The 12,329-nt window shown below is 40.4% G+C and overlaps 1 protein-coding gene and 1 long non-coding RNA gene across 2 annotated transcripts in view; one reads left to right on the forward strand and one right to left on the reverse strand.

The window, feature by feature from the left end:
• Positions 1–5,216: 5,216 nt before the first annotated feature.
• The window catches only part of LOC309719188 (uncharacterized protein), a 29,896-nt gene continuing 22,783 nt past the window's right edge, over positions 5,217–12,329 (reverse strand). The window contains exon 5 of the mRNA XM_082555131.1: positions 5,217–5,299. Within this exon, the coding sequence (XP_082411257.1) occupies positions 5,235–5,299 (65 nt within the window). The 3' untranslated portion in view covers positions 5,217–5,234. The remainder of the gene's footprint in view (positions 5,300–12,329) is intronic.
• LOC309719189 lies at positions 9,269–12,045 on the forward strand. Its single transcript, XR_014280162.1, has 4 exons — positions 9,269–9,282; positions 9,973–10,410; positions 10,497–10,614; positions 10,746–12,045. It is a non-coding gene; the product is annotated as an uncharacterized lncRNA (long non-coding RNA).

The following is a 12,329-nucleotide window of genomic DNA, read 5'->3' on the forward strand; positions in this document are numbered from 1 at the left end:
TACTAGGATTTTAAATCTGGGCTGGAATGGTGTCAGGGCCATTCTCATACACATGTGTAGGTGCTCATTGGTGATCCTGGAACGATATTTAGTTTTTATTATGTTCATTGTGGAGAAAGCTGCCTCACAGCTGTATGTGGAGCCAAACATGGTCAAGATGTACAGGGCTACTTTCCTCAGATTTGGGAAAGCTGTCTCAGAGACCAATTGGGGCCAGAAAGTGGCAGGTTCAGTTCTTCCAAACTGCTCTTTCAGGGCCACATCTGCTTGGAGATCAATTAGTTGCATTTGAAGAGGCCCAGCATTTGCCCACTTGAAGTGCTGTGTGACTTCCTTTGAGAACCCTCTGACATCAGTGATGGCAAATGGGTTCTTTATGAACATGGTGAGCTGCTGTCCAAAGCTGAAGCTATCAAAACGTTTGCTGAAGTTTTCAATCAGCTTATCAACAAAGTCAACAAAAGAGGACACATCTCTCTGTCCCTGAGCCTGTTCCTTCACTGTTGGGAAGTGTGCATAGTCTCCTTGCAGGTCTTCTTTGAACACTTCAAGTTTCCTCTGAAAGCAGCGGACAGCTGTCATCAGTTCACAAATTGAATTGTCCTTGCCCTGCAGCTTCAAATTCAGTTCATTCAGGTGTGAAGTGATATCAACCAAAAAGGCCACAATATCCATGTTTTTCCCATCATTTAAAAAGAGAGAAAAGTTTGTTGCTTTTTGACTTTCCAGCTCTTCCAAGAAAGCTGCTACTTCACTTCTGATGGACCAAAATCGCTCCAATGCCCTGCCTTTGCTAAGCCATCTCACATTGTTGTGAAGCAGAAGATCATCAGCGTGTGCATCAACTTCTCTGAGAAATTCCCTGAGCATGCGATGCTGACAAGAAGAAGATGCCCTGAGAAAATTTATCATTTTCATCATTGTTTTCATCACCTCAGCATACTCGTCTGACAGGGTGGAGCATAACACTGACTGATGAATAATGCAATGATAAGAGATTAGCTCGGGATTGTCCTCTTTCATTCTTGCTACAGCTCCTTTCTCTCTCCCCATCATAGCAGGGGCTCCATCTGTGGTTATTGAAACCACTTGGTTTGGCTCTATTCCTCGCTTTGTTAACATTTCCTTAATGGCCAGGTAAATATCCTCTCCTCTTGTAGTGCTGTGAAGGGAAGTTACACCTAGCAGGTCTTCACAGAACTCTTTCTTATCATTGTTGAAGAACCTTACATAAACTAACAGCTGAGCATTGTCAGACACATCAGTGGACTCATCTACAGCCAAGCCTACACATGGTGTCTTATGAATAGCTTCTTCCAGCTGGGATAGCACATCCTGAGCTAATAATTCACTTCTCTTTGTGGCTGTTGATGCTGACATAGGTATTTGCTTTATTTTGTCATGAAGCTCTTCTTTTTGTTTACCCTCAAGTAATGTTTCTGCTACTGCACTCATGCACTCTTTGACAACACCTGCAAAGGGCTTTTTGTGTTGACCTAAAATCCAAGCAACTCTGAGGGAACATTCATGAGCACGTTGTTGGGCGGTGAAAGAACTGGTTAAGATCCTTGTGGACTGATCATATTGGGCTCTGAGACTGCTAATTTTCTGGGACCTGAGTTCAGACTTGGGTGGGTATGATTGTTCAAAAGCTTTGTGCTTTGTCTCATAGTGGCGTTTGACATTGCCACTTTTAATCAGTGCCACGGTTTCTGAACATATGAGACACACTGGTTTGCTGCTTGCGGCCGGAAGAATGAACATATATGCGTCAGTCCATTCAGTCTTGAAAGTTCTATTTTCGGTGTCTACTTTTCTCTTTTTTGAAAGCGCCATAGTTGTTTTACCTCTTGTGACTCCCGCTCACGTCTTCTCTCACTGTATCGTTAATCGTCTCGCTTGTCATTCACCTCTCACCATGTCTTTCCTCTGTCTGTCTGTGTCTGCACTCAGCGTTGCGATCGCCTTGAATGCGCAGATGTGATTGGCTAAGTAGTGTCACGTGGGTGGCGTAACTCGCACACAATTGGTTAGTATGTTCCCTGGTCTAATACAATGTAAGGTTACCGCTTAAAATTGAATCGCCCCGTCAAAATTAAATATAATTTAATATTTTATTAACTATAGGTCCGGGTCCATATAGGATGGCGACTGGGTCCGGACTCGGACCCCGGTCCGCCTGTTAGTGACCCCTGGTTTAGAGGATAAAATCCCTGTGTTCATGAGAAGCTGAGTATCGCACTGGAGAGGAAATCGTAGGACGGAAGGCTGAAAGAAACACATGATTTTTGTAAAAAGGTGGCAAAGATTAGAAGTAAAAATGGTTAATTTGTTTTTGATTTCTTTTACTAAAATAAGTGGTTATTTTTATTTTCATATACGCATTGCAAATGTGCTCATAATGAGTTGGCACTCAGTCTTTAGAAGGTCATAAGCTTCGTTCGGCGTGATGGACCGGACTGATATATTGCAGGTATTGACTTTGAGTGCAGAGGGCTAAATGCAAACACGCTTACACACACATAGATTATGATTAGAATAAGTCCCTGGGCCAGAGAGTCCTGAACATTCTGAATATTCTAAACCAATTTTGAATCACTCGAGGAACAATGAATAACAACATTCGATTATTAAGGCTAGGCAGAGAGGTGTTTTGGTTTTCTGTCTTACAGAGAAAGGAACAGACACCAGACGAGGTCACGGAGATATGAGGATCCTTCGCAGCAGAGATAGGCGTGGAGACTGCCGAGACAGCAACTGGGGCCAAGGGTCATGCAGTTTGGGCTCTAGCTAGTCACCTCAAAAGGATGGATCCCATAAACACAGCAATAACCATGAAGGGGTTGGCAAAAAACCAGGAACACCAGACCAACGAGGTTCGAGAGGCTCTTGGTAAAAAGGGGGACACGGCTGTGACCCCAGAATACACAGATCGTTGTTTGAAAATCGGGGCAGAATAATCCCCTGATCTGTGCAACGACTGAAGGGTGGTCTAACCCCTGAGGTCGAAGAAAGAAGAGCAGAGAATCACCCGACTGGAAGACACTGATAGCTGCAGCAATAAAGTAAAGGTTAAAAGCTCCTTGGACAGAGGTTCTAGTCTGAGTACGTTTGAAAGGTACAAGGTGGCACCAAAATGAGGTTGGGGAAACTGGAGCACCAAGATAAAGCTGTGGGAGAACTGGAGAGCGATGGGAGTGTCATCTGTAACTACTATTGTTGTTGTAATCATAGTTTTTCTTGCATCTGAACTGTGCAAACACAGAGGTCATCCAATATGGTCCACTCGTTAAACGGGGACACAGGGCCTCAGGACTAAGAAGAAGAAATGGACCTCGCAAACCTGGATTCTAGGGTGTAAGTGATCTCTTTTAAAAGAGATCAAAGGGGGACTGTGAGATTATTATATTATCTTATGCCACGTTATGCCCCTGATTAATGATTGTGAAATTATTATGTAGTTTTAGTTTGCATTATTCTCCTGAATTAGAAGAAGGTGATAACTATTACATTTGTTAAACTGATTTGTATTACATTAGGCTGCTGATTTATTGTGAATGAATGATATTGTTTTATGATGCATTATACTGCTGAGTTATAAGAAATACTGTTTTCAGAGAGTCAGGACCTTGCTTTTTCTGATAATAGAGGAGACAGAGAGCACATTCCACGGGAGCTTCACTCCCACCGTTGTTAAAGGTAGACGAAATAGGGACCCAAGGCCATAAGTCAGGCTCGCTTTTGATTAGAGAGTCCCAAACATGATAGCTTGAACCAAGTTTGAAGAATTAAGAGACCAATTGAGGAGATGAGTGTGGGAGGCGTAGTAGGGAAAGGTGTTTGTTTTTGTCTGATGTCTCAGAGGGTGTTGTCTCATTCCCTGGGCCAGAGGACGGCTAGAGAGGGAACGGTGACCCGGGCCCATGATGCCATTGATGGACATGGAAGCAGCTGAGTGGGCCGAGGAGTGACACAAGCAACGTATGGTGACCTCTTGTGGTCAAGAGGTCAAAAGCGGGAGTGTGGAGATCAGGGAAATATTTTACTGCTACTATTCATAACCATCATCATTACCATTACATTAATTATCATTTCATCAAAGCATTTATTCAATAGATTACACATGTTCTTAGTTAAGATTATTACACCTATCACAGAGAGCTGTCTGGTAAAAGGTTAGAAGCATCAACGGGCGGGGTGAGGCTGAGTGCGTTGGAGGTCGAGACACACACACACAAACAGTAGTTAGACTCATATTTAGGTAAGAGTTCAAATAATAGTTTGCAAAAGCTTGTGACTGCAAAATTGTGTCTGCCTAAGGGACAGTTTGTTCCAGGAGATAAGCGAGAATTAGAAGATTAATAGGAAGCACCTGGCCTCGAGACGGAGAAGATGTCCTTTTAAATGTGTCCAAAGTCGTCAACAGAACATTTGTGGTTTTGAAACTTATGCATGTATTGTATCTGCTTGACGCATGAGGGGGCGTCATAAACGTAAACCCTGATGGTATAAAACAACTGCTTGTGTATCATTGGGCGGAGATCGATGCTGTCTGTGGGCAGTGTTCATCTCCCCACGCGCGTGTTCATTAAAATCATTGTTTGACCGAAGCTCTTCTGGACCATTATTGTTTTGTGCTCACCCTCAATATTTGAACTCGTAACAAACAGCAATAACGGCAAAACATGTAATGGACGTGCTGGTCCACTAGACAACATCATGTTAATGTAATGCTTTGGGTCTCTTATGCAAAGTAAAGAGGCTGAAATAAGGTGTCCATGAGTATCAGTTTTCAACATTCAGTATTAAGAGCCAAAGACTGTACGGGTTGGGCCAGTCGTCAAGTCCTGGAGCAAAGTGAGCCTGCAAATCAATAAGATGCAAATCAGTTTATACCTTTCATATAATGTTTGAATTTGTTTATTCTGAGTTTTATTGTTCAGTTAGTTTCCACAGTTCATATATCATGTGTAATTTTTCAGTAGTTTCAGTGTTTGTTTGTATTTTATTCTATTATTGATGGTTGTGTTGACAGATTTATCCAAATTTAAAGCTATAGATGTGAACTTCTGGTTCCTTTATTATTACCTGTATAATTAGTTTCAGTGTTTGTGAAGTAGGGAAGGAGGACCCAAAAGCAGGACTCGTACGATGGACAGTGCTCTTTATTTACAGTGGAGTAAATAAGACAACACAATAATCCCTTGAGCTCCCTCGACTCCTGTGTCATGTCTTCACCCAAAACTCTGTGCTCTCTGCTCCCATGGCTGCTGTCCACCTGTGCTCCACTCTCCTCCTCCTGGGAAAAAAAAACAACAGAGGCAGCCGTCAGGACACCATGCCGCCTAATCAACAAAAAACAGTCCCAGTCTAAATAATCTAAAAGACCAACCACAGCTCCAGTGATGGCAACACACAGTTCTAGTGACCAACCCAGTGGGCGGCACTCGAGAAAAAGCAGTTCAGGTGGCCTGCATACATTTAGTATCAGGCTTTACCAAAAAAAAGTATCAACTATGTTAGGATCCATGTTCATCATGTGTGATGTGTGTTTACATTTGAAGGTGTTTGTGGATTTGTCACCTCTCTTCAAGGTGTGGTTTGTGTTTGATGCTGAAAGAGATAAAGACTGCTGATTGGCTGAAGTAGGGTTCAGTAAAAATTGTTTGGTTGTTGGTTTGGGCACTGCTCAGGTCCACATTAAATAAACTGCTGCTCGTGTGTTTGTAGGTTCTCAGTCATCCAGGTCATGGTTGTCTAAGGAGCCTGGAAAGAAAGCGACTTTACTTCTTTAAGGTTCTGGATGATGTTTAACTTCTGATCCAAGAAGCTTCTTCAGTTGATGTGCTTCCTTTGCTCATTTTCCACCTCTGCACAGTTTCGTTTGATGACAATGTAGTGCAGTTCTCCCAAACATACAACAGAGGGCGCTATGCACATTCACTGAAGTGCAGAAAAATACAAGTGGGGGAGGAAACAAACAGCAGCATCAAGAGAGAAAACTGAAGTGTTCAAAGCGAGTTACTTTAGTCTCTTATTGTAATATTAATTGACATCTAAACATCACGTTGATGCTTCATGTTTGAGTTCCGTGTCCTTTTACTGCTCAGTTGGAAAATATTGATGCAATTTAAAAGACGAGGAGAAGAGTAATTTCTCTGTACTACTTCAAAAGTAATTTGAAAGCACTGCCTCATATGGAAAATGAATCATGATGAAATCCTGAAACAAATAGTGTTTGTGAATATGAAGAGTTTAGTTTTCATTTTGGTCTTAGAAGTATAAAAATGCAGGACTGAAGACAAGATGGAAATGATGTGTTATGAGAAATAAAACACATATGTCGCTATGTACTATAATTTTATTTTGTTTATTTTTTGTTCTTGTAGGTTTTTTGCTTTAGTGTAAATTTTGAAAGCACTGCTTTTAGTTTGAAAATTGGATTCAGTTTTTAGAGTTCGGACAAAACAATGGACGGTTTCAAGAAATGTATTTTATCAACAAAACTTATTTTGATGGTTACTGTATTTATTTTAATGCCCTCAGTGCACGGAGGCCAACAGCCTCCACGTAAACATTTCCACCCCCAACAATCAACTCAGATTTATGAAGTCTATCATGTTCAGGCCCTGCAGCTGATTGGTGGCATGTCTGATCAGAAAGCCTTTCTGCATCTTCACAGTGTGAGTCTGAGAGTTTCTGAACAACAGGATGAGCTGCTACACACCTGACACCACATTCAAACACACACAAGCTGCAAATCTGACACAATATTTTAGACCAAAGAAAAAGGTTCACAATTTGCAGTTAACATGAAGATATTCTAGAGTAGAAACAACACACAGCACACAAGTTTCATGTAGAGATGATTGTTTATTCTGGATGTTATTTTCATTCAGTTATTTTCCATTATTTTGAGCAATTTTCTGATTTATCCAGTTCATGTCAGAACAAACATTCACAGTAACAGCTGGTCCAGTACAGACACGTTCAAAACCAGAACTGATTACACCATAAATCATGTTGTTGTAAATCACTCCACCACCAGAATCACCCTGAGAGAAGAGAAATGTAGTTTGTGCTCCCCAAAATATCTAAAACATACACAGATGATATACAGTAATATTAGCAGTTAACTAACCCCACGTGCATCTACTTGATGTTCTTCCAGACACAGCCTGTTGTTATATGGCACATATGCAGTACACTGAGAGTATCTGGTAGGCTCACAGTCAGCAACACACATGTCTGCACACTGAAGATTAGGTGGTTCATCAGGGACTAGAGAATAAGGAAAAGAACAAAAGTTATTCATAATCTTTCAAAAGCTAAAATTGTGAGTAGAATGATGTTTCATCTTTTGTTATGTTTCCAAATGATTTTTAAACAAGGAACTTGGCGCACAGTATATCTACTCCAAAATTTACAAAAAGAAAAAAACTTGTTCTTCATTCAGTATTAAACAAAAAACATAAATGTAAGTATAAAACAGTCACAGAAACCGAAATCAGATTCTAGCATTAACTGTGAAATAATCAAACAAAATATGGTCTTACGTGTGTGGCCGGTGGCATTTACTCTATAACCACCAAGTCCTGCAACCTGAACGACGTCTCCTCTAGAAACAGACAAAAAACAAAACAATCATAAATTAATTTCACATCCATCCATGTGACATGAACACAAAATAAATCAATAAATCATATGATGTACTCTGCAGGCTGGGTATTTCCAGGTGGCTGAAGTGTTTCCAGGCTCCTTAGACAACCATGAGCTGGATGACTGAGAACCTACAAACACACACGAGCAGCAGTTTATTTAATGTAGCGGTGAGCACTGCCCAAACCAAAAAACAAAAAAATATATTGTACCCTACTTCAGCCAATCAGCAGTCTTCATCTGTTTCAGCATCAAACACACAACCACAATTTGGAGAGAGGTGAGAGATCCACACACCTTCATGAGAGGAGCCACTAATGTAAACTAACACCACACATGATAATCATGGATCCTAACATAGTTGATACTTTTTATGTGAAGTCTGGCACTAAACCTCTGTGTTCCTGTCATACTGCATGTACTATATATACATGTAGCATATACAAAGCACAATAATTAAGCTGTTAATAATTAACAATGTCTTCTGTAAGTATTTCATTTTAAAATACACATCCATTCATGCATTAATGTTTAATGTGTGAAACATTTAAAAAGTTAGTTAAATAATAAATAATAATAATAATAATGATAAAAACCCTCTGTAAAGGACTTTTGGATTTGATGCTTTATGTCTGGATCTTGCGCTTTTGCACCATCTGGTGATGAACAGTGGAATGTAGAGTTGGTTGCATTTTTGGGTCTCCACCCAACCCCTTTTTTGCTAGCACACATGGTTAGCTCCACACATGGAAAAAGTAATGTTCAAAATTAAATAAGTGCAAGAAATAAGTTAGAAAAAGACAGTAAGGCCACAAAGGACTATTTAGCCCCTCCTGGAGGTCAACTTACTTTGCTTGTGTTCTTTAAATGTTTTATTTTCTGTGATTAATTACGTTGTGATTGATTTACACAAAGTAGAAGAATGCATTTTGATGTGATGTTTTTTAAAAAAATCGTTTTCTTCTTTGAGCAGTTCTCCCGAGACCAGAATAAACCCCGTTTTATAACTCTACATGGTGCCTACGTCAACCTTTGAAGGCGCTACACCCTCAAAAGAATCAGCTGTACAGCACATTTGCTGCTGTTGTTACCAGACACAAATATAAATGTGCCAAATTTTAGATCACAGGAAATATTTCTTAGAGCAGATTTTAAATCAGTAACTTTGCAAATTTAGAGGAAATGTTTTTGGACAACAAACGTGTCACATTTTAAACAGGGTTTAATCAGCGCTGACATACAGACATTTATGCGCTGGGTATAACAGACATGCTTACCGTGTGAAAGGACCGCGGATGTCTTGGAGCAGAGAAACATGCTGTATTGTTGTTTTTCTTTATTGCATAAGCAGTGCCCGACTGTCCGAAACGCTCTGTGCGGGTAGCAAAGTCGGCTCCAACGCACCTGCAGGCTATGCCCCATAGCAGGCATCCCTTTGAAAGAAAGGTGTCGCTGCGGCTAGGCTCACTCGATAGTCAGGCTTTTATTTGTATTTGCGGCATTCTGGTGCGTTAAAACTAGCAGCCTCTGTGTCCCGCTTGGATCACCATTCTGAAAATTCTGATATTTAAATAAAATGATGAATCGGCGAGTGATGAGGAGCCACGTAGATCCTAAAATGAGGTTTGATTAAATTAAATTCGTATGAACAGTGATGACGCGTTCCAAACAAACGATGCTTTCTACATGGCCAAATTGTGTGCTAACTACCTCACAGCGCTGTGTCCGGGGTCCGAAAAAAAAAGTTAAAACGATATACCTTGCGAAAGTTGTGAAGTGCTGAGGAAAATACTGTGTGTCTGATGGGGTGTTTTTATATAGGTGGACTTGGTTTCAGTTGACCTCTGACATGGAGAGATGAAAAGAGCAGTTTGTAAAGAAAAAAGGTGAAAAACTATGGAACTACAGTTGGGATGTGTGTGCTGGGATGCTCTTGATAAGTATGCAGCTTTTATTGTTTTATGACTTGTTTTGCTGACTGTTGGGGCCCTACCTGTAACCCCCTCTGTCTCATCAAGTCTTACTGTTGCAGTGCGTTTGTGTGGCTACTAGACAATTATAGGTTGCATTAAAGGAACATTGGGGGGTCGATACAGTGCTATTGTGGCTAGTTAAGAATATGTGGTTTTTAGAAGTATCACAAGAAAAGTTTATTTCTAAAAGGATACATGTTGTTTGTGGTACTCTGTTTTAAAAACTACTAGCCTCTGTGTCTTTCAGAGCACAAAAGAAAAGTGCTCCTAAACTAGTTAAAAAAGTGCCTTTATATTACTACTGAGGTTGAGGCAGTAACAAAGTTCTTTAAATCATCAGGCAAGAAAATCCAGAAACCTTGGGTTAGCCGTGGCTATCCGGGTCATCTGAGCCCGAATAGTAGTGATGTGACGTTCTCTATCGAGGCTTCAAAGCTTGTGTCGAGTAATTGAGGGAGCGTTTCTGCGATGCGCGTATCGAGGCTTGCTTCATTTATGGGAGGAGCTGAAAATGATGACGTCTGAAGCCTCGCTGCCCGGCTGTACCACGTGACTGGTTCAGGAAGTGGTTCGAACTTTGCCGCGAGCTACGACAGCGATATAAACCCCTCAGACTTCATTCAAAAATGTGGGTGTTTGATGGAGAGTTGCGGTTAGTGAGAATTTGGAGACAGTTTGGAGGTTTATGAGAGAAAGTCAGGAGAGAATGGAGCCAGCTAAGAAGAGGAGGATATCCTCACCTGTGTGGGAACATTTTGATCTTATTCCTCCCAACAAGGTATGTAAATTTCTACAGAAGATGTATTTCCATAATACTGATGGTGCAATACAATTTATGTTAAGCTGTCTTTACTTTTGTACAAGGTGAAGTGTTTGCTATGTGCCAGGGAGCTGGGATATAACAACAACACCTCATCCACGCTTAGGCACTACAGAGCTTTGCATGAGAATAAGGGGAACGCCGATTGAGGAGCAAGACCAGGTGAGCCATCAAATGCAATGATAATATAGCATGCAGTAATGTTGCTAAATGATATAACAATATTATACAACTGTTATAAGTTATGTGTGTGATATTTATATTTGTGCTTTGTCTTTATTGTCTTTCCTCAGGAGAACAATCTCAAATAGATGAAGACCTGGTTAGCATGGTGATCGAGGACTCCCAGCCATTTAGCAATGTGGAGGACAAAGGATTCAAAAGATTTGTTAAATCATTAAATCCTAGCTATGTTCTCCCCACTAAAAAGGCCATAAAAGCAGTGAACATTTAGTTTTTACAGAATGTGAACAGGCAGAAGTGTGTAGCTGTCCATACCTCAACGTTACAAAAGCACAACTACTGTCCACACCCCAACCACACCTCACCTCACAGTAAATGATCATTTTCCATACTGCCAGTATAAATATACACAGTATACTGCCATCACTACAATATACATGTTTTACACACTCCTTTTGTTGTTGACATTTACAGGCTGTGTGCAAAAGGCCACACTCTTCAAATTCATGCCAACTAATATTTTTACGTCCAGTAGGTGTCCTACTAGAGCAAATGAAGCTTCAAGAAGCTTTGCGCTGGGATGAACCAATTGGATGAAAAGCTTCAGTGCTTCATGAAGTTTCATCTGCCCATCACTACCGAATAGCCTCCTTCTCCTCCTCCTGCACAGGAAATAATCCAAAGTCCGTTAAATTCAAAAGAGTCACTGAAATAAATGTCTGTTGGGTAAAACATGGTCAGGTTAAAAGCGAGCCGTTTAATGTGGCTGATAAAAGAGTACAAAAACAAAAGGCAGATGCACACAAGAAAGAACCTAACTAGAACTAAACTGGGAAAACTGAATGCTAAACACAAAAGGCAAAGAACAAAACCTTGAACGTTGCAAAAAACATAAACATGGAAACTCCTGGAGACATGGAACAACAGACAACTTGACAAAGAATGAACAGAAACACACAGAATAAATACACACAAGGGTGATTAGGGGGAAGTGGAAACACATGGGGAAACAGCTGACACTACTCTGACATAACGAGACAAAGGAAGCAAAGCTGACTACACTGACATAGGACACAGACCTTCAAAATAAAACAGGAAACATGAGACGCAGACAAGACAATATAAACTTGATAACATAAGACACGCAGCATGAAACACATAAAGGGCAAAGGGAGACTAAAACACAGGGGTAGAAGACACAAGGGGAATCTAAATAAACAAATGAGCTTAGATAACCTAATGAACTTAAAAATAAACCATAAACATCAAAAATAAACTAAAACTTAAAACGCTGGGTCAAAAGACCCAGGATCGTGACAGTGGGAGGTTGAAGCCTATCCCAGCTGCCACAGGGCAAAAGCAGGACAGGCTGCCAGTTTATCACAGGGCTAACACAATATATGTGATAGAAAATCAACTGAAATGTTTGATATTTATTTACAATAATAAGAGAATAACTACTATTTATAATAATATTATAGTTGTTATTATAAAATGTATTTATAAATATGTGTATATTTTTTATAACACCCAACATAAAAGGCTTCTTTCCAAACCTGAGCTGTTTCAGACGCTTCTTGAAATTCTGACTTCTCTGAACTCAGTGTAAGGTGTCTGCTCCCTCACTGCGGCTGTGCCTGGAAGTACTTCTGCTTCTTGTCTTCCCCTAATGCAGCTTTAAAGTATTAAGTATG

This window comes from Aulonocara stuartgranti (assembly GCF_965226115.1).
Source record: "Aulonocara stuartgranti genome assembly, chromosome: 12".
Taxonomy (NCBI): domain Eukaryota; kingdom Metazoa; phylum Chordata; class Actinopteri; order Cichliformes; family Cichlidae; genus Aulonocara; species Aulonocara stuartgranti.